This window comes from Microchirus variegatus (assembly GCF_963457635.1).
Source record: "Microchirus variegatus genome assembly, chromosome: 4".
NCBI lineage: Eukaryota > Metazoa > Chordata > Actinopteri > Pleuronectiformes > Soleidae > Microchirus > Microchirus variegatus.
The window spans coordinates 5,968,560-5,992,374 of record NC_139805.1 but is presented as its reverse complement, the minus strand read 5'-3'; the positions used below and the strand labels follow the sequence as shown (position 1 = coordinate 5,992,374).

General features: G+C 41.2%; 1 protein-coding gene across 1 annotated transcript in view; it reads right to left on the bottom strand.

Annotated features, from left to right (window-relative positions):
* The window catches only part of LOC310925588 (ephrin type-B receptor 1-like), a gene marked incomplete at both ends in the record, with an annotated part of 117,269 nt that overhangs the window by 3,342 nt on the left and 90,112 nt on the right, over positions 1-23,815 (bottom strand). The window contains 6 exons of the mRNA XM_083887569.1: positions 1,555-1,713; positions 1,813-2,009; positions 10,773-10,922; positions 12,167-12,314; positions 13,254-13,321; positions 15,565-15,812. Of these exons, the coding sequence (XP_083743695.1) occupies positions 1,555-1,713; positions 1,813-2,009; positions 10,773-10,922; positions 12,167-12,314; positions 13,254-13,321; positions 15,565-15,812 (970 nt within the window). The remainder of the gene's footprint in view (positions 1-1,554; positions 1,714-1,812; positions 2,010-10,772; positions 10,923-12,166; positions 12,315-13,253; positions 13,322-15,564; positions 15,813-23,815) is intronic.

The following is a 23,815-nucleotide window of genomic DNA, read 5'->3' as shown; positions in this document are numbered from 1 at the left end:
AGCACGCCTTGTTGTGAAGACTCCGGTCACGCACTGCCAAAAGCACGGCCAGGGTGTGAATTATTCCACGCAGTCTGAAGGAAAGATTGGTCGTTGGTCGGCATTGTATCACGACGGGCTACAACAAACACCTTCCTGTTCTCATATGTTATTTACTGATGGCTGTTTGGACAAAAATCACTCACTTTATGGCTCTCGGGCATGGGCTCGACTTATTTTCAGTTCAAATGAGCTGTGAGGGAGAGGGAAGGTCTCGTCACCATATTGATTGACATTTAGAGAAGCCAAACACGGTGAATAGGTGTTACAGTTACGACACGGCATAACGACATTACTAATCGTGCAAAAAAAAAATCCTCCAGAACAGGCTGCCTGTGGAGGATTTCTCACCACCGTCATCTGTGGTCGTAACCAGAAAAAGGAAGGTGAAAGCGATGTTTCTCAGGAAAAAGGATGACGATGTAGAAATTTCTGGAGTGAAGCCATAATATGTATGTACCAGTATGTGATGTCAGGCGCTGCTGAGGAAAGAGAGAGACTGGAGAAACGCAAGCTCATCAATAGAGCTGATGGATTTCAATGCACAGTGGGTTGACGTGGGGGCATCAAATGAATCATAAAGCTCTTGATTGACTGTAATTTTGTATACTGCCGAGTACAATGATGAGTCATCTTAAAGCAGATGTGAGTTGCAAAGCAACCTCTATAAACCCAACAGGAATATTTGGTCATAACGTGATACTATTATATGCATTTAACATTTAAAGAAGCAACATATACAAGATTAAAGCACTTACAGGGACACTATGTAGTATTTATGGGTTTATATGACCCAAAATCCACTTTTGAGGGAGGGAGGGGGTGAGCAGAGCAGCAGGTCTTTGTTGTAAATGTCAGCCTCTCCTCTAGATGGCACTATAAACTACTTACTTCACCTTTAAATGTTCATTTTTGATGTCATGGGAAAATGAAACACCAGAACTGCTGATAGAGGACAGTGGAGAGGTCACAATGTATTATTTATACATAGTGGTGCTCGCAGAATTTTATTTCATGATGAAAATATAGTAGATGATTTGATTTCAACGACCAGGGAAATATTTTTGCAGATCTTATTCAAACTGACGTTGACATATCATGTTTTCAATCTGAAATGTCATCATTTCATCCTATACAGTTGTTAAGATGAGCCAATTAATACCAGGATTATAGCCCAAAACACATTTTGTGAAATCAGTAGGACCTTAATCTTTGGCCACCAACCTTTTCTGTTCAAGTTTGAGGATATTTTCCTGAGGTGTTACTGACGCACCATTTTTGAAGAATTAGATGATCCATCTTTAAACATGGCTGTCACCGGCATAATTGCATAAAGAGAAGAGAAAAGGCTACAAAAAGTGAGCAGGGGGAAATTGCTCGGAGAGAGCGACAGACAGGCGTACACATGGAGTAGCAGTCAGACAACCAGCTGTCCTGCCACTCATCCAACTAACAAGACGCCGACTTGGCAGGTGAGAGACGCAAAGAGAAAGACACTTTAATGAGTCGACTCACTCTGCAGTGATTTGCGTGACAAGTGGCAAGGAGGTGAAACCGGAGCCGAGGAAGGAGTCTCGGTACTGGGTCATCTTCAGAGCAGCCAGCCAGTCTTCCACTGAGCTCAGCCGGCTCAAATCTGGACCTCCGCGGTCTAACAAGGGATGATGAGAAGGACTGCAGGTTTGGAAGCAAGCAGATACAGAAGAGTTATTATTTAAAAAAAGAAAACAAATCAGTTTTAAAACACACGCATGTGTCCGTGTGCCTCCTCACCCAGGAGGCACGTTGTTGGTGCCAGTTTTCAGAGACACAGGGTTGCGTATCATTTTGTCCAACATGCTGACAATTTCGGGGAACTTTGGCCGAGAATTCCTGTCTTTCTGCCAGCAGTCCAGCATCAGCTGGTGCAGCACGACTGGGCAGTCCATCGGAGCCGGCAGCCTGAAATCCTGCTCTATGGCATTTATCACCTGGGACACAGTGAGGGGAGGGGAAGAGACAATTTGGTATGCAGTTAGAGCCAGCCATATAGAAATGGTGTTTATAATTATACGTAACACCGTATGCATAATTGTGGAATTAAAAAGTAATATATAATTCACTTGTTTTCTGGCACTTGCATATTTATCATATTAAACACTTATTAGCGTTAAAATGTCTTTAATTGTCCTGCTGTTCTGCTTATTTTAACCATAAAAGGGCCAGAAAATGTCATGAGTTAAATGCCTTTGCCCATTTTTCCCAGAATAACTTTCAATCTCTGGCAATTATTTACAATTGTATTAACAATTTAAAATGAAAAAAAACCCAACAAGTTTCATTTAGAAAGAACACTGTAGTTGTACACAAACACCAGATTTTGCTGTGTTACATTTGAAATTTGATAATATAAATAAAATCTGTTTGAGTCTTTGTCTCAATGTCTAAAAACACAGGCGTTTTTCCAACTTTTTTCCTCTCTGGTGGTAAAGACACTGATTCTCCAGCTTCCAACAGAGTGAGAGGAATTACCGTAATAACCACTTTGGCTTTGACACAGCTTTCAGAAAACGCTGGATTTTTTTTGCGATAGCACGGACGATCTTGTTTCTACGGAGCCCCCAAATTGACATGAAAATTGACATTTTTCTTTGCTTTTTTAGTAAAGTAAGTTGACACTACATATTGTTCATGTAGACAACGTTTCGATTCAAGGAAGATGCAATTCAATATATTCCACATTTATGGTTTATCATCGTTTATCATCGATATTAGGTTTTTGATTGAAAATAAGAATAGGCCAAATGTATCACTGCTTACATTCAAATAGGTATTTATATCGATATTTCAAATGTATATAATATTTTCTTTACATGGTATATGAGTCATACCTACAGTACCTAGCCATTGTCTTTATTATTTAAACATAATGAGGAACAAAAAAAAAGAGATCTGATAAATTTTTGCCACACTTTGTTAACCTGACATTTTTTAACTTTGCAAAGCTTCTTTAAAACTGAGAACAAATTCAAAGAATGTTCCAAAAAATCTTTATTTTTATAAAAAAAATACCAAACATCAACTCTCAAAAGCATAGCAAGTATTGCGTGAGGAAGTAACAACATGGCAGCTTATTAAACTGATTTCTCTGAAAAAGTTTGCAATGCATATAGATCAATGCAGCTGCCAGCATATCAATGTTTTAGTATCTTTCACATTATAGAATTATATTACACATCATCTGTAATCACTGTCTTTTGTCTGTTCTGGTGCCACGAAAATGAAATGGCATGTTTAACTGCGACCGTGTGAACATAGCATTAATTGATCAGACGTGCGCACGTTCAGAGAGAGAAGTGTGTGAGAATCTCTGGGGGAAACACAAGCTGAACACGAGCCTCGACTCAAACATAAAGGGCTGTTTGCCTCCACACGCACACGTGCACACACACACACACACGCATGCAACCCGTGTTGTTGAATATAGAGGCAGAAAAACGAGCGTGGAAACAAATGCATGTTAAAATCCGTGGCTGCTTTTGTTGTCATGAAAATAATTTTCTTATAAATAGATGGGATGCATCACATCTGTTTTCTAAATGTTTTGAATATATTTATATATCTATCCCTAGATATGGATGCGTATACAAATACAACATCTGAACATCTATTTGAAAAATATCAAAAGCTTCCGGCTCCTGGGTTCTTCTCTTTGGAGAGAAAAGGCAGACACAAATAACCGGAGAGGGGACACATGTTGAAAATGCATACATTGCATTCTTCGATAGAACATCAGTAGATTTGAAACCACAAACCACAGCGCTGCTCTGTGACACACAGGATATTAAAGGCATGCAATCACAAAATGATCAATGTTGAGTCCGGCTCTCTTGCTGCTGTTTGGGAGGGGAACAATTTATATTTTATATATATAAAACTCTCAGGTTTTTGTCACTTCCTGTAGTCAGACTCAAGTACACGATGGATGGGACTGTCTGCTCTGCTGCTTTGAGATTTCGGCTGGGAACTTCTTTATTTTTTTAAAAGAGCCATTTACATCTGAAACCTTCAACCTTGCCACAGCATGCAGTTTCTCATTATATTCACTGCTTGTTTTTAAGCAGCAGCAGCAGCAGCAGCAGCAGTGATGTTGAGGCAGGTAGATGTAAACAGAGGAGCTTCTTTGAAGGACGATCAAGATCTTGCGAGATTTTTCTGTGAAAACCTTTAAAACACCTTTTTCCAACTCCAGACAGGTGGAGCTACATTTGGCAGCAAACCTTTGAGTGCAGAGTTCAATTAACCCGAAATATCACAGAATTTAAAACTTTGCCTTTGCATTAAAAAAAAAACAAGCCAGATAGTCATTCACCGAAAAATAATCCAAGGAATTACATTTTTAATATCATGGTTTCAAATTATTATTATCTACCAGGAAGACTTTGTTTTTCAAGAGTCTCCAACTTCGCCCTCCACACTTCAATCTTCCGAGACCTAATTTGTGGAACTATCCGGCACACACTCAGTTGCTGATTTGTTCAGTGCACTTGCGCAGAGTGCAATTTAAATCAGTCCCCACATTGTAAAAATGAGTTGGCCATTTTTTAAGATTATAATTAAAGTTTTTTAGTCGATATTAAAAGTTAATCATTTCTGAATTTGCATAACGTTTTCCACCAATACTACAAAGATGTTGCCAATCCCTCATCACCTGACCTTCTCCTCCACCTGCACACACACGAGTCGTCTCGACTTAATCTGCACTGCCACATTTCCCCATCATGACTTTCTGCCAAAACATTCCAGCCTTTCGTCTCGATTTCCTGTCGACCTTAGTTTACTTATGGCACGTTTCCACCGGCTCGACTCGCCTCGGCACGGTTAAGCCGTTTCCAATAGTCGCTGGACTGAAATACAGCGGCGGGGTTTGTGATGCCACTTGCGATCAACAGTGCTGTCGCTAAATACACCAGACTCCTCTGTTAAATATTGGTACCTAAAAAAGTACCCGGTACAGCTCTGGCAAGGTTCCAAGCAAGCTGAGCTGATACTACGAGTTGATACTACGAGTTAAAACGTAGGTTAATCTCCAACAATTACCAGGGAAATGTCTAAAATCTCAATATTAAACAGAAGAATCTGGTGTATTTAGCAACAGCACTGTTGATCGCAAGTGGCATCACAAACCCTGCCGCTGTATTTCAGTCCAGTGACTGTGTGAGACGAAGTCTGTGCTCAGTGTCATGGAGGAAGTACTGAACAAATATTGTAAATATGTGTGTTTTGGGTAACATCTACTGCACATATGTCCGTCCAGGGAGTATATCCCTCACCTGTGGTTCTCCCTAAGGTTTCTACCTTTTTTCCCCGTTATAAAGATTTTTCCCTGGTAGTTTTTCCTTACCCTGGTCGAAGGTCTAAGGAGAGAGGATGTTACCAACCCTGTGTATTCCTGTGAGGCAAACTATGTTTTGTAAACTGGGGGCTATACAAATAAAGATTGATTGATTGATTGATTGATTTATTGAATAAACTGATGCAAATGATTCCGTTACACTGACAACAACTGCTTTACAAGTCACTCGTCACGCATTTGTGTGTAAAACGAAGTCGCAGCAGTTTCATGCAGCTGTGCAGTGATGACTCCGCCCATGTTAAATAGCTACTTTTTTGTAGTGGAAATCCAACCTAAACCGTGCCGCGGCGAGGTGAGTCGGTAAAGCTGGGACCATCGTGGAAAAGGGTTATTAGTTTTTGCCTCCGTCTCGCGTTGTCACTGACCTAAAATTAATTTTAATGGCCCACCCACCATTTTCTCTCTTTTTAGGGCCAATTCCAATTCCTATCTTAACCCTCAATCTTAACCCTCAAGCTCAACCCTTAATCTTAACTGGCCCTCAAAACCAAGGGTTATTTTGTCACTTAGAAATGGGACACCCCTTAAATGCAGATACGTCTTCAGACTGTAGGGGGCAGAATAACGCGAAAGCTGCGTCCAGTCTGTCAACTCCAAAAAAGAATTAGAAGAACACATTTACGTCACGATTATTTATTACGATCCGTTTGTCAGTCAAGTTATTAGGTTGTCAGTTAGTTATAAGATGATACTCATACAAATATTCAGCTGACAGTTACCACACACCACGACTTATTGAAAAGTAAACAATAGCAAACGATCGCTATTGACTATGACAAAAGATCGTAAAATAAAAATAAATGTTACGCAACAATGACGTCAGTAATTCATAATATGGGCCTAAACTAAGATAATACAATGGTTTTCATCATTTTTATATCTCTATTAACAAAGATTAATTTGTAGCGTACTCATTTCTCGGCGCCATCGTTGTTACGTGAAAACATGCAATGCATTCTGGGTAGCCCTTGCTCCCAAGGGTGGTCTCGGAAAATCTCAATATTGAGGGCGATACAGCCCTTAAACTTGACCCTCAACTTAATTTTTCTGAGAATCGGGACAGCACTTGCACTAGAGGGAGCGCACATTTTTGAGATTGAGGGTTAAGCAAGGAATTGGAATTCACCCTTAGTGTCCTGTGTTCTGAGGTTTGAAGTCGATGCTCTGATTTTGTTCTCCATTTTAAAGACGGACTAAAAAAGAAAAAAGTGACACTTCTTTATATACAAGAACCTCAGCATGTCTCCGACGACGTCTCGCAAAAATTCTAACTTTCGCATCCAAGCGAGTGCACGTGAAAGCCTATTTAATGGTAAAGCCGAGGGAATTGCTGCGCTTCCACTTCTGTAAATGCTGCGCTGGGGATTTTGTCTGCACACCGAGTGAACTCTACCTGACCCCCCCGACACACTTTTCAGGCTTTGTGCCATATAAATTCTCTCTAAGCACTGCTGTCAATCAAAAAAAAAAAAAGCAGCAACTGTAGTGAAACATCACAGGTCTCTTTCATGATTAATTCATGTTGAACACAGCACCTGTGGCGGCTCCACTGACAATTTCACCATTTCATGTGCTTTGAAATGTTGTGTATGTGAGAGTGTGTATGTGTGTGTGTGCGTGTGTGCGTGGGTGTGCGTGCCATGACCCGTATAAACTTGCATGTGTGCCATTTACATGTGTGTAGTATGTGTGAATTTTTTGGGGGCGTGAGGTTCATACATAGTTAATGCCCCAACAGCTCCTCATTAGCTATAGCGGTAACACACACCATCTCCATCATTATACGCTGCTGCCTGTGCCATTAGAAATCTGTCTCTGTCACACTGACTGCTGCATGTGAGGCTGCTTCTGTGGATGTGGAGCAAATCATGAGAGAATGAGGAGGGTGAGGTTGCACGAGGGGAGACGGAGACAGAGACGGAGAAAGTGTGAAATAAGAGGAAAGAGACGGTTAAAACAATCGGCACGTAAGAAGAGGGAGAGGATTCTTTGCTGATGAAAATGAAGGACTTGTGGTTTGTGTTTTAATGAAAATGTGTTTTTCTGTGAGGTATTTCACTCCTCGATCGATTCCACGGCATCAGCTAACCCAGGGGTGTCAAACTCATTTAAAGCTCAGGGGCCACATACACAGGGGCACAGACCTGTGCCATGGGGGGCACCCTTGGAAAATTGCTGTGGGAATAACACACAACATCTTATATGGACATCCTGGGTTTTCTTTTTTTCACTTGTTGAGTCAAAGTTACATATAATTGTGTACAAGTGACCAAATGGATCGTTTTCCTTTTATTTTTGTTCATAAAAACGAGCCAAGTTAACCTCGAACTGTGACCCATTTCAAAGTATTTCACAAATTCAACCTGATTTTAAAAAAGGTGGGTACTTTTTGGTTCAAGTGTGTTTATATAGTTATAGTTAGTGATGATTTCATCAGCTTGCCTATAGGTTCTGCTTAAAAAAAAGAATGTAAGACACTATATATTGCACTAGAGCTGAAACAATTATTCGATTAAACGATTACTTGAACTGAAAATCATGAACCGTTTTGATAATCTATTAATCGGTTTGAAGCTCGTTTCATGATTAAAACAAGATTTCTGTTTGTTTTAGCTTCTTAAATGTGAATATTTTCTTAATTTCTTTGCTCCATATAACACATAAATCATTAAAAGTGAATCATTTTGGTTTGTGGACAAAACAAAGACATTCGAGAACATCATTTCAACGGTTTTAAACATTTTCTGACATTTTCTGGACCAAGCGATTACTCGATTAATCGAGAAAATAATAGACAGATCGACGGATTACGAAAATAATCGTTAGTTGCAGCCCTATACTAAAAAAAATGTGTGTCTGTGTATACATTTTAACATAGTAATAGGGAAAAAGCAGCCTAAATGCTCTGTGTTCTAAGGGTTAACAAACATCCATCTTCAGGGATCTGATCACATGGACACAGCCTTAAACTGACTCTTCACACCTGACATTAAAAACAATCCTGGGTGCATCTCCTGTTACACACATACATGTCCTTAAATATTCAAATCCGCACTGATATCACAAGTGTTTTTATCAAGTCTGACTGTGCAGATGTTTTCACAATCAGTGTGTGTGTGTGTGTGTGAGAGTGGGTGTGTGTGTGTGTGCACACCCATGCAAGCGATGGGGAGAGTGTGAAAAAAAAAGGATGATAGTTAATTGAAGCTCTACTACAGCTGCTATAATGTGAAAAAAAAAAAAGTGTGTAATGTGATGATTAGTGTTAATACTGTGGTGCCGATTGCAAATACATTCATGCATGAGCACGGATTAGTGCGTGAAAAGCCCCAGATCAGATTACGTCAGCTGAGGAGAGACGATGCTTTGATCTACCCTGAGGACAAAATTGTGTCCATGGAGCTCAGGAATGTGGTCACAGTCGTCTTGTGACGCAGATTACTCAGGAAGGATGTTCACACCAGGTCTAAAGCAGTAGCCGTCGTCTCTAAATATAATCTCGCTTGGAGAAATAAGACAACTCGCCAAAAATAATTCCTAGAAGAGCTTTGTTTAAGCACGTTTTCTTCCAGGTGATAAATATAACTGAAGTCATTAAGTCGGGCTTTGGCAACATTTCTGCAGCAACACAACATTTTATTTTAAAGTTTAAACGCTAAGACTGTAGGTTTTGAAAAAAAATTCCCAGGGCGCTTTGTGTCAGAGCCATTAGAGTTGCGAAGCAGGAGCAGGGATTTAGAGGCTTGGTGCTTTCAAGTGCCAAATCTAACTTTAATCTGTGTATCACATTTCTTCTGTGAAATACAGAAACCTAAAAATACCAAATGTTAGGAATGAGCGATTTTGGAATCTCCGTTTTCTTTGCATTGTACATGAGATTTAAAATGTAAAATGACATCATCGGCCTAACATACTGAGAGACATACTGTCACCATCTTATGAAAACAAAGTGATGTCAATGTAAGTAATGAAAGCTGGTTCTCAGTGGGTCGTAGGTACAGATGATTAAAGATCATAATATGGATGTCAATGTTATTGATTTCACTATCTGTAGTGGAAAATGGAATAGAATAATAATACATGTATTATTTATTATTGCTTTAGGAGTGGGACATTAATCCGGGGTGCGTTTTCATCGTCGTCAATCAAAAACCAAACAAACACACACACACACACACACCTCTTTAGAAGAACGACATATTTACATTTACTCTGACATTGTGTGCTTACATTTTCACTGAAGTCAATGCTGACATCGCTCGTCGCCACGCTCACTCCGTGCGTATCCATCACGTACAAGCGGGGGAAACGCGGGTTGATGATCGCGAGTAAACCATTAGCCGAATGTCATTAGTGCGTATGTGAATTTAATTCCAGAGCTCAATTGGACTCGTCGTTCACAAATCAATCATCTTAGTTCCACGTCGCTCAGAGCAGACGCAGATCTAGTGATTGAGGGCTGCAAGCGAACTCACCACACGGCAAATGTCTGGAACTGATTTGTTGTAAATATTGCCGTTTCCGTGTCCTTTCAAGGAATCTATGTTATATACGGCACATAATATATTTCCTTATAATGATGATCCCTGACCAATTTCTTTCACTCTTTTCTTCACCCTTGAAATAAAAAATAGCCATTTTTGATCAAAAAAACAGTATTGTGGAGGACAGTAACACTGGCACCTCTTCACCACATTTATTCCTGGTGATGCCGGAATAAAATAAAGAGTTATGGAAACAAATTGATCGCAATGCGAAGGTAATTGGTATAAAGTTGTCGGGGAAAATATAAAATTCCCTGAAGAAAAGAATCTGCTGGGGAAACAAAACTCTCGTGTCGTTTCGTGCGGTCGGATGTTCAGAGGAAACACAAACATTTTCTGTGACACTTTTAAATTGATGGCCTCATTTTCCATGTGCTTTCCTTGACATGCAGACACCCTGCTGCGAGAGGAAACAAACAAATCACACCCACACCATCCCCCCCACCCGTCCCCACCCACACACCCAACCACCCTTCCCCACAACACACACAAATAGACTGTGTGGGACTGAAGCAAAATGAGAAAACAAAAAAAAAAACTGTACACTCCCTAACAACCATGATGAACAAAAGACATCAATGACAAGAGGAGACAGGCAGCTTTTCTCTCTCATCTCTCGCTCTCTTTTACACACACACACACACACACACACACACACACACACACACACACACACACACACACACACACACACACACACACACACACACACACACACACACACACACACACACACACACACACACACACACACACACACACACACACACACACACACACAGGTGATGACTTACATCTTGGTTGCTCATGTCCCAGTAAGGCCTTTCTCCGTATGACATCACCTCCCAGGTGACGATACCGTAACTCCAGACATCTGAAGCTGAAGTGAACTTCCTGTAGGCGATGGCCTCTGGAGCTGTCCACCGCACTGGGATTTTACCACCCTGACAGGAAGAGTTTAAAAGGGAGGGGGACAGAAATCCTATGTTTATAGCTCCACACTTTGTTTTTTACATCTTCATCACACAGTGTTAAACAGAGCCCACAGACAGCCAATATATGGCGTGTGCCATAATATATCCTGAATACCGAAGAGGGGGCAGACTGTTACTATAAAGGCCGTCACAATCTTTGTGTAACTGATTATTATACAAAGCTGTTTCCTTGTGTGAACTCAGGGGTCAGAGGCTCCCTGTAGCATCAAGGAAAAACAAGTAGCTTGTGTTGTGATTATGATTTAAAAAGAGTAAACAGGGTATGCAAATTTATGAGCACTACTGTATATCCTGGACAGCTCACCAGGGCTGACATACAGTCAACAACACTTTACGCTCTCCTTTTCACCTTCACTCACCACCTGTTTTTTTTTTGATACACCTGTTCAACTGCTTGTTCATGCAAACGTATAATCGGCCAATCACACGGCAGCCGCTCAACACATGTAGGCATCGGAGCGTGAACAACACAACCTGCTGATGTTCAAACCGAGCATTGTAAAGCAGAACCATTTCTGTGTGTTTACAGAGAAATGGTCCAAAAAAAAATAGAGAAAATATCAAGTGAGCAGTTCTCTGAGCCAAATGATTTGTTACTTCCACAGGTTTGGGGCAGAATGTCCAGAGTGGTTAAAAATGATAAAAGACAGTTCTTCAAATAACCACTTCTTTATAAGACATGAAGACTCTGAACACTTTGAAGCAGATGGGAGACGGCAGCAGAGACCACGCGAGTTACATTTATTAGGTCCTGTGTACCTAATAAAATAGCCAGTGAAATTATAGCAATTAAGTAGAGTAAAGCATTTATAGTCTGCAGTGAACTTAAACCTGCATGTCTTTGGACATGAAGCGGTGACGGTGACATTTTACTGGTGCCAAGTGTATCTTCGTCATATGTGTCTCCGTGGGAGGGGAAATGCTGTTTTTATGAATCAAACATCTGCAAGCTTATCAATTTTTCAGTGGCCATTCTAATAAGCAGGCGACATTACAGTTGCACAGAGCTGCCGGCCTGGCTTAGAGGCTTTTAATGTTTATGAAACTGAGCGAAATGAGCGGCTCCGCCGTCCACTGCAATGAAAATGTCCACGGTGACATGCAGGCAGTTTGCCATCACTTTGGCCACAGTAAAACTGCAGCATGTATTTGCGTTTGCCACGTGCCACGTGTGTGTTTCTCAGTGTTCTTACCAGTGAGCTGGTATACGTGGGGTCAGAGGCGTCTTCTTCCAGATAGCGAGACAAGCCAAAGTCGGACACTTTGCACACCAGGTTGCTGTTGACCAAGATGTTCCGCGCCGCCAGGTCCCGGTGAACATAACTCATCTCCGCCAGGTACCTGTTATCATGGACAGCATTTATTGTGTCTGTGTGTGTTATCTGCTGCCAGCTACATGCGCTATAATGGGATTACGTGTGTGTGTGTGTGTGTGTGTGTGTGTGTGTGTGTGTGTGTGTGTGTGTGTGTGTGTGTGTGTGTGTGTGTGTGTGTGTGTGTTCTTGTATTTGGTACTTCTTTAGGTGACACTGGCATTGTCAGGACCAGTAGTCCTCATGGAGACCAAAACCTGGTCCTAAGGAGGTAGACTTTCTGAGGAACTGGTTTAAAGGTGCCATATGTAAGAATGTGGCCAAAAACAGTTACTACATTCAAATTCAAAATACCGAGTTCTTTTAGGTTTCGTTTTCTGACGCAACTGCCAACCCGTGGTTGCTCTTCAGCTGAGACTCTACTGACTGCAATGATTGGTAGACGGCGGTAGGTGGCGCCACATGCCAAAACATGATTTCAAAACATAAACATGATTTGCAGTCTGCAAAATATTTTTTTAATGCAAATTTATAAATTGTTATATGAACATTATTCCTGAGTCTCTGTGACATATTAGGAGGGTTTTATGGCCAATTGCTTTAGATTTATTTACATAATGCACCTTTAAATTATAGATTAAAAATTGGGGTTAAGTAAAGATTAGTCATTCACTGGTAATGGATATAGTTAGGATAACACTTTCTATAGGCTGTCCAAATGAATGGAAGCCAATGCAAATCATTTAAAGAATAGCGGCAACAAATCTGTGTGTGCATGTAAACACCATCTGCCAGCCACAGTCAAAAACTGAAAATTGGATTTAATGTTCTCGAACCTCTCATGAACTTGTGTGTTATTATAGCTGCGCACAGAAATAAAACAAAAGATAGGATCTAGTCTATATGTGGTCAGAGAGGGTGTCTGTGTGTGCACGTGTGTTTGAGTTGTGTATATACAGTACTGTACCTCATTCCAGACGCAATGCCTCTCAGCATACCGACCAGCTGAATCACTGGGAACTGACCATCGTTCTGCTGCAAAAACCAAGAAACACAAGGATAAAGGATTTAGTTGCCGTTATTAGACTAAAACAACCTAGTAGGTAAAAGGACACGTCTCCATCAAACAGACAATCGTATTTTAGAAGTGAGTTTGTTTTCTTAAAAGAAGCAGGTCGAACAATGATGTTTAAACAAGGCTTTAAAAGGTTTAAGAGTAAAAAAAATAATGAAGAAACATTTATTTTATGATGTAGAAATTAATTTGTCAATATAAAATAGACACAGTTTATGACAAATGATCATTTCAAGGCTACATGTCATTGGGTATTTGACTTGTTTTTTCAAAGTAACACATAATGGTCCAGAGTGTTACATTCAGGAGGATTTATTGGCAGAAACTGAAGTGTGTTTAAGTGCATAATTGCTTGGTTTTCATAAGCCTTAGAAGAAGACTTTTATACTGTATGTACTTCAGGCAAGGTCCTTGCTTTTTTTAATACCATTTTTCTGCAATGTTCCCAACAGGCAAACCAACCAGAGCACTTTTGTGTTTTAAAGTGAAGGCTTACTACAACAACAACAACAACAACAAACATGATTTCTGGTATTTGAAGGCCATCATTGTTTTTTTTGACACAAATAGGAAGGGGAGGGGTGAACGGAGGACTTCTCTGTTAGATGTCACTTATTCTTACACACTGGGCCTTTAAAACAAACTATTGTTCATTTGGTAGGTGGAGAAATGTGTTGTAGGTCATACTGCTTTAGCGGAATCCTTCCATCCATCCATCCATCCTTTTTCTACCACATTATCCTCCACAGGAGGGTCAATGTGGGGTGCTGTGCCAGTCTCAGCTGACATAGGTCACAGTTCACCAGTCCATTACAGGGCCACATATAGAGACAAACAACTATTCAACCATTCACTCTCACAAATACGATTCAATTTAGAGTGTCCAATTTACCTACTCCCCATATTGCATAGGAATATCCCCATATGTTTTTGGACTGTGAAGGAGAAGGAGCAAATGGCAAATTAGTGGCTCACACTTTTGACTCACAGCACAAAGGTTGCCGGTTTGAACCGTGGATGAACCGGGTTTGCATTTTCTCCCCATGTGCATGTGGGTTTTCTCGGGTTCTCTGGTTTCCTCTCTACAACCCTCAGGTGGAGGATGATGCAGTAGGCAACGAGTGAGTGAGTGAGTGCATTAGCTTAATACTTTCATCACAGATTTTACAAACAACCTGGATGTTAAAGCTCATACTTTACAGAGTTAAAGGCCTATTGTTATTATGAGCCAAAACATTTACCTTTATACAAAGTCAGTCTTTCACCTTGAGGCCAGACTGTCTCATAAACATCACTGACTTCCCCCGACACACTTTCAGTCGAAGGTGTGTGTGTGTGTGTCTTTTTTAATTCACTTTGTGCATCAAACCGTGTCTTTGATGCTCCGCGAGCCTAATCCTCTGCAGGAAAAACCTTCAAGGTGCACACAAACACATACCCGCATTGATCCTCTGGGTCTTGTGCCTGCAAGACGGTCACGCTAAGACAGCACCAAACCAGTGAGATCGATCACTGTGTTTATGTGTGTGTGTGTGTGTGTGCGCGCGGCGTCTGAGTCATCGGATGATTTCTGAGTCAAAAGGGGTCACGCTGCGGGACCAGAACATCAAAGAGTTTTCTCGTTTCTGTTTTTAGAGGCACCTCGAAAGGAGGCCAGGATCAAAGGTATGGACAGACAGGCTGACAGGATGAGGAGGAAGGAGCCAAGGAGAGAAGGAGGAAGAGCAGGAATTTCTTTTTGGTTTCGTGTCCCCGACTCCAGAAAGTCCCAATCATCTTGTGTGTTTATGTTTATCTTTGCATTATATGTATAAATATTAGGACTGTCAATAGATTTAAATATTTTATCAAGAGTGATGGCAAGATTATCCATAGTTAATCACATATTAATCAATTATTTATCTGTTCCAAATGTACAATAAAGGTTCAGGTTTTTAATTGTATTACCAACAAGGACAAGTATCCTTGCTTTATGCAAAATAGTATAAGACATGTGCAGTATTCATTGCTTTATCACACACTTTTCTTTGGTTAGAGGTCTTTTTTTTTTTATCATCATTATCATTTTAAGTAGCTGTAGCTTAAAAAGCGGACATCCTTGTAATGAATCTGCAATATATTCAATTAAATATTTCTTTCTTTTACAATAAGAAGCAGGACTAAACTATTTCCAGCTGCATGTGTCCGTGCAAATGTTATTTACCCTGAGAAATGAGTCGAGAGCTCCATTCTCCATGAACTCTGTGATGATCATTGTGGGCCTGCTCTTGGTGACCACGCCCTCCAGCCTGATGATGTTCGGTTGGTCGAACTGGCCCATGATCGATGCCTCAGACAGGAAGTCCCTCCTCTGTCGCTCCGAGTAGCCCACCTTCAGGGTCTTGATAGCCACGGGAATTTCTTTTTTCCCAATAGGCTTCAGGCGGCCTTTGTACACCTCACCAAACTCGCCTAGAAGGTAGAGAAAACATTTAAAGAGCCATAAAATACAGCTTTCTGTGCAAAACTGCAATGTACGTCCATCCATCACCATGTGATAATGGTTCAGCTACCAAATCTGTAGCAACTGGTGCAAGCAGGCAAAGCAAAAACAGAGCAGGACCAAAATATGGGCGACTAAAATCAAGTGCAATGGCCTTAAGAGGAGGTGAGACACTAAAGCAGCATTGGCAGTTTGAAACCGGGGCAAACAAATAAGGCTTGGTCGTCAACAATCCAAAAATGCAAAAATAGGGTGAGAATAGAAAATAATAATAAGGAAGAAGGAGCGAACACCTAAACATGAGTCTCAGGCAACTGAAAAGGACCAGACATAATAGTTCACAAGACGAAATATATCAAAACTAAAAGTCCAGACACAAAGTCTCCCAAAAAAGCTGTTCTTTGTAGCGGAAGATATGAGAAGCCGTGTGAGTGACAAGGCACTTTAAACAAATAAAGACACTCTTGGTGTTGATGGCTGCTCTCTGCACCTTCACACTCACACTGGTGACTTCTGAGAAGCTCTGTTGCAGAGCAGACCCAGTCAGAACAAGTTGTTTGTTTTGTTTACTCTGGGGCGTGTTAATAGTGTTGTTTGTAGAATGAAAGAGCAACAAAAAAATGAAATACCGTCAACAACTCCACTTGGGGTATGAGAAGGCAGCAGCGCAGAAGTGGAGAGTGAGATGAAAGGGATGGTGCCTTTATTATTTATTTGTATTTTCAAAAGTAAACTGTCAGTCATGTCTCAACAAAGGCGGCAAGTTGCCCTTGTGGATGAAAAGACTGTAGTGAAACAGAAAGCTCATAGGTTCAATCTCTTCTCGCAGTTTAATTTGTCTCGTTGACTGAAGCACTTTATTTGCACGCTCGTTGTATTGAGCAGAGGTTTGACACTGTAAACCCGTAACAAGCTCCACCACCTGGCATTTCTATCCAGAAACAAAAGAGAGTTCGAGGAAGATTGGATTATTTTGTATTGAAAGGTGCTTTATGCAAGAAATGTATTATATTAACACGAAAAATGACCGTGACATGTCATCCGAGATTAAGGAAAACGTTAAAGTGAAATTCTGACTTCACTGATAACGGCGAAGCCAGCATCTATCTTTAAAGCAAACTGTGTCTGTGTGTGTGTGTGTGTGTGTGTCTGTGACCGGCATATCTTGCTGACCGTTTGTCAGATTGCCCTAAAACTTTGGATATGGGTTGAGCATGGCCCGATGGTGTGCATCCTTGATTTTCTATTTTTTTTTGGAGTAATTTTACTTTTCGCTGATTGATCACGCTACTCCAGACAGGCACCGGCTCATCAGCAGCAGCTGTGCTGTCTGGAGTAGGGAGGTGGGAGTGAAGAGGCTGTCATCTCATGGTGGGTGAGAGATTTCCACACGGTTCAAAGCAGAATATGGAGTTATACTGACACGAGTTGGGAGTAAAGGCGGCCGGTTAGACCCACACACCGCGACCGCAGCCAGCCGCTCTCCCCGCAGCCCTGCCGAGGCAGCCAGCTCACACCGCGGCGGAGCCTGAGCCTCACGCGGAGCGGAGACGCGATAGTGGACTTACCTTACCTTACCCCGCGACTTACCTTCCACCTTTTTTATTAAGCTGTAGCAGCTGCTGAGTTTCAATCAACTCAAGAAAAATCATTTGGCCATGACTGAAAAATCTTCTTCAGCTCCCACTTTCGGAATGCATATTATTTCCTACGGCACTGCACTAGTATCTACAAAATACATTTTAATTTACAGGCTGTTTCGGTTTAGGCGATATCCACGCGTAAATCACACAACAAAAACAAGGACAGTTTCTCATGAACACGGCTTTGTTTCAGGAAAAGTCTCCATCCACACCGAACTCCTGACTCAAAAAGTTGGAATAAAAGTTTTGGAATAAGGTGCCGTGGACTGATGAAACTAAAATAGAGTTATTTGGGCAGAACAAGGGGAATTATGCAAGGTGGAAAAAGAACACAATTTCTTATTCAAACGACAAATGATTTTTATAGGAAAATTTACTTTTGCATACCATGTATAAGTTCATCTTCTTCTGTCAGTATTAATCTTTAGTTCTCTCATGTTTTGAAATGGAATAAAGATAACTAGTCTTTTTGCCACCCTGATTAGTAATAGACTAAAAATTACTTGGCCTACAAGATAATGGAACTACATTTAGTCTACATATGACGGACGCAGACTCATTCACAACAGCCAGAGACTGTTCAGAACATCTAAGCGAAGGATGACACCTGGGTCAAGCATGAAGGAGGCAGAACGCTCTCCCACTTTGAATCATCCAGACATTTTCTGGCTATGCTCTCTCATCGCTCTCATTATCCTAAATATTTGACCAGGCAGTTGGCAGGGAAAGGAACTGAAAATATATGTTTGGAGGTATTTTTGTGGACATTTGCATTCTCACATACAACCGTGCCTGACTATTTCGGGACGCTTATTTTGTCAGAATCATCCAGACTGAAGCATCGTAAGCCGTTACGAACGGTCAGAACCAGTCTGTACAAAATCGCAGATGTGAGTAGTTATCCCACACGAGCCACAGCGGAAAGCACGATGAAAAAAGAGGACCGTCGCAACGAGGGTGGAGATGTGACTTCATTTAAATATCAGGGTTAATTGTGCCCATTTTCCAGTGGCTGCTCCTGGAAAGAAAGTCGTTGAGCTGCGGATGGTCGATCACGTAAAACGTGAACAGAAGTTGAAGAGGACAAAACATCGCATTTGATTGTTGCTTTTCTGCACCTACAAAGTAATTAATGTGTACAAGCAATCATTTTACTGTTATTACTTTAAGTAATTATGTTAACATGTGTTTTGTGGATGCAAAATATCGATGCCTTCCTTTATGCATGGTCATGGTCGGTTTACGATATGAATCATTTTAACCTTAAAGGTACAATATGTAGTATTTATGGGTTTATATAACCCAAAATCCACTTTTTTATACATATTATGTGCTCCTGCATTGTCTAGTCGCTGTATAATAGTTTTTGTTTCATTTTCGTAGTGTTTCAAAAAGTCATGTTAAATAACATGACCGCGGACCGCGGTTGCATAGCCACTGTTAGCAGCGAGACGCCATGTTTCTACCGGAGCCTGTAAGGACAAACGCGAGAGAACAAAACAAGCGTCTCTTTACTTGTAGCGGAAGTCCCGCCTCCTCTCTCTCCGCTTCGTCTGCTACGGCCGCGGTAGCTCGCCCTCTCCCTCGCCTCAAGAACCTCATCTGCTGACACGGAGAAAGACGACGAGGACGACATTTGACCAGCTGCGGATACCGTAGCGCTCAGGGAAGGGAGGGGGTGAGCAGAGCAGCAGGTCTTTGTTGTAAATTTCAGCCTCTCCTCTAGATGGCACTATAAACTACTTATTTCCCCTTTAATGAACGCCTCAGTTGCCCAGTAAATGTCCCGTCTGTGGCAACACGTGTGTCTTTTGTTCATATAAACGCAGCCATATGCTGCGTTTGGAGACACGGAAATTGAATATCACTTCAAAATAAAACCTCCTCATCCCAGAGATAAAAATCGCAGCTTGAATAATGGATGAGTGATGGGAATTGGATGACAGGCCTGCGTCATCTTGTCTTACTGTGATCTCCGCTCCTCATCTCAGTGCTTGTTAAAATATATCTACTGTCAGTGATGTAAACTAGAGGAAGGGGAGAATGATAGAGAGCAAAAATAAGGAGAGCAAGGAAGAAGAAATGGGAGTGTAGAGATGAAAAACAATGAAATGAAAATAGAGATATAACTCCCTTTCTTCCCATAACAGTGGTGGTCAAGGATAAGGTTGGGCAATTAAGGAGGATATTCATAATTCTATACTCAAGGTATACTTATTACATTTGCACCTGTTGTTCCAGGATTTATCTTCGATTTTTATGAGGCGCTTCTCACAGTGCGGATCAGAGTAATAAGGGAACAGGAAAGGAGAAGGGTATTTTCACAGAGGAAAAGGAAGCCAGATTAAGGTGAGATATTTTTATCATCTCCTTTGGGGTGCTCTCCTCTTTTCATCTTCCCTCCTCACGCTGTTGTTCTGCCATCCCTGGTACTTTATTTAAGCATTTTCACTACAAGCAAACAAACTCTGGAACTTCAGAGAGTGATGGAGACAGTAGAGACAATCAAAGAAAGACAAAAACGGCAAAGTCAGGAAGTGGTCGGTAAGAAAAGCCCCAGACGGGGGATAAAGGGAGAGACAGTATGTTCCATTTCTATTGCAGGAGAGATTTGAGCTTATAGGAGTTCACAGTCCGGCCACATCTCATATCACTCTGCTTCATATTTTCCCTTCCCTAGGCTTTGTTTTTATCCCTCCTCTGCCACCTTTAGCTGAGGTGGGAAACCTTAACTCTGGGGAAAAATATAAAGGGAAAAATTGAGGGATTAGGGAAAGCCTCTCAGAGTGGCTCAACAGCCCAAAGCCCTAAGCAAATACCTGCAGTGGTGAGGGTCTCACTCAGGTTCATGACCTTCTTCACCCAGAGCTCTGCGGTCATTTGGGTTTCATTAATTTTGGTTCAAAGAAAACATGTCATTCGATATCAAGAAAACATCTCTTTATCTAATGTGGGTTCATGTGGGTTCAATGTGTATTAATATTTAAGAGTGGGACTGAATGTGGTAATTAAACGGTATCAGTTGAACCTGAGGGGAGATGTTGCCAAGTTAAGAGAACTTAGCTAACAAAACCTATTAAAATTACTTGTTTCGCCAAATGCATGTTCTGTGTTGACGATGCACAAAAATGCATATCCATGTGCATCCTTGCTCTATGTTTGAGATAAAGCGCTGCCAGAAAACAAATCTGCTTTGATCAAATAACTTAAAGCTGTCAATCATTATTATTATTATTATATGGTGTTTGTTCTATTTTATTAAGTTCATTATCAAGTTTATTTTGTATAATTACCTGCAGCACATTGCACGAGTGATTAAATGTTACAAAGTCAAATCTGTTGGAATTTAGATAAGCCTGCAACTTGTGTTGTTTATTATATTAGATTAAAAATGTGAACAGCCTCGACCTTTAGTGTTCAAAACAGTCACAAGAGGGTGGTTTCATGCAGGTTGCCAGATTTGCTGTAATACAGAAGTAAGATGCTGCACTTGTACCCCGGCTTTAGACTGTTTTCATGTACAACAAACCATAGAAAAGTTATTCTACTTTAATAAACCCACGGACAAAGTGGAAGAGAGGGAGGCAGAAAGAGTGATAGCCTTACTTGGCTAAAGCTTCCTGATTTGCTTCCTTGTCCAGGAGAAATGATCCACATTGGCTGTCTGTCTTCAACTTCCCCTCTGTTTTCAGTCGGCCAGTATGTCAGTCAAACATGTTTCCTTATTCTCTAAACATTGCTAACCATAACCCATGTAAGACCTTCAATGTTTAAATGAAAACTATGAAAGAAAAATGTTGGCCAAGTCTTACTGTATATTATTTATTCATATATTTGAGGCAAAATGTATTATGATGATGATTAAGAAGCTAGAAGCTAGCTTTTTTTTTGCATAATACAAACAAAACAAACAGGTGTGAGGAAAACAGCAATGTTTATATAAGCAGTTTGAGGTCATTTAGGAGCACTTTTGCCTTCATAATGCACATATTTTGCATTACAGTTGGTAACTGAGTTAATTACTGATGGATGTATTCTAGATGTTGTCTTGTGCCGTCATAGCTCCTGAATTTACTAAGCTCCTGGTGACCTTTAGCCCCATTTCCACTGCAGGAACTTTTCTCATTTAGCCGGGATTTTGAAAAACCTTAACGTGTTTCCGCCAAAATGACACAAACTTTATTTTGCCAAAAGAAGTAACTACTCGCGACACGGGACTAGATTCAGATTACCAGGAACTCTAGAGGAGCGGGGCGGTGTGCTGAAGATAGCCGATTGGTGGAACAAATAACAAAAACCCACCTTTAAACAAGACGAAGAATAACCCTGGATTTCCACTGATCGCGGAACGGCGGCGGTGCGGTTCTGCTTCGTCCTCTGCCCGGCATCAATCCCCACCGGGCGCGTTACGGCAGCGGCGCGGAGCCTTGGGAGCCAGTTGTATTCACGGAAAATCGCACAATAATCTCGAACGGACGCGAGTTTGCGAGATCCAGCGATAGACTGTGTGTATAAAGTAAACAACAACAACACAGCTTCTTTTCATTCTCCTACGTGGAAGAACTGTTGATCTAGTGTCATAAATGATTTTATGTTTCTCCACTTCAACAATCAGTCTCTCGTCGTACATCATGACTCTCAGAGACGCTCTGATTAATCGACTGTTTACCTGGCAGCAGCGGTGACGACGTAATGTTGATGTGAAGTTGTGACAAGCGATATCACCTGCGTATTGTGTTTTATTTTGAAAGGGGGGCAGAAATGTTTTACTTTGATTCTGTGTCGCTTTTCCTGTCTGGTGCGATCTGCTTCGTTGAAATTTAAGAGGTTCAGTAGCGGCAACGGAAAAAATAGAACTGATTCCTATCGATAGCGCTGCGGCGCGGCGAGCCGCTTCTGGGCCACTGCTGAGACGCTCCGCAGCGCGTCTGGTGGGAATGCTCTCATTGATTAGAATGGAAGCGATTTGCAACGGCGACCACGCCGCTGCCGTTCCGCGGCCGTTCCGCGTCTAGTGGAAATCCAGGGTAAAGAGGAACAAAATCATTGCACTAAAAGGACGTACAATGAGGTCCAGGTTCTTTCGGTGAGGAGTGCAGTGGAAACGCAAACTACACAGATTACCTGGAATACTTTCACCCAGGCAAATAAGTTCCCGGAAATGTTGGTGGAAAAAGGAGCTCTTGTGTGATGAGTTCAAACGTATGTTTTGTGTTCTATTGTATCTTGTGATCAGTGCAGTTCATTATTCAGAAATGAGCAATAAAATAATAATAACACCTGATTTTAGGAGTTGTACATTTTCAACCTTTCTTCTTTTTTTCCATCCAGATGATGAAATGCAAAAACCACTAACCCCACCAAGATTTTTCCAGAAGAAGCTCAAACGTTTGCCAAACATCACACAGCATTTTAACAGTGAGAGCTCAGATAGCCAAAGAGAATGCATGAATACAGTTTTAATTTATTCCTGTGAAAGTTTTCCGCATGAATAAAACATCTCCGCTGACTTCAAAGGGGAAAGAAAAATAAAGCAAAAATAATAAATTGGGATTGCATGTTTCCAGATCTTTCTCATTGACACAAAAGTGTGGCACTCAAAGATGTTGATATAGTTACGCAAGAGTATCTAGTTTCACGGGATAGTCGGTCTCATGACAGAAACCAAAGTTATTTGGGATGTGTTCAAATTCATTCATGGACTTTCATTTGAAGAGGTTAAAGGTCACATAGAGTGGTCCTGTTGCACTTATATGTTAGTTATGGAGGTCTACTTACATATATTAACTTGTTTTTATGGTCAAAAACCTCCTAGTTTCTGTAAACTAGCCGATAGAAATCCTCTTTTCTGACAGTGTTTTTCAGCCGCGATGTTTCAGAGTGAACTTTCACCCCCAGAAGACAGAGTCTTGTGATTGGCCAGTACTATCCAGCACATCCGTTCTCAGAAGCGCAGCGCCCCCTCTGGAACGGCGGATGCACTGCTCCTCATTATCAAAACATTGTTTTAACAGTGTTTAAAAATAGCTTCGTCACGACTCCCCGCCGCAGTCCCTTTTATGACTTTGACCCGGAGTCAGACCCAGAGTCAGAAGACACTGTTGCTCGTGAAACACCTCCACAACGGACGTTATTCTTCTTCTGCGGTTCAATGTACGTAACCGGATGTGCCCGGACTAGTGCCCGGAGCAGGACGATCGGTTGTTCAGGAGAACCGCTGCTTACGTAACTATTACGGGATTTTCAGTGATCTCGTTGAGCCCCGAGATCACAATAAAACACAACGTTCTCAGCAATGGCTGAACTGTTTGTTTCGAACCGTAAGGCTT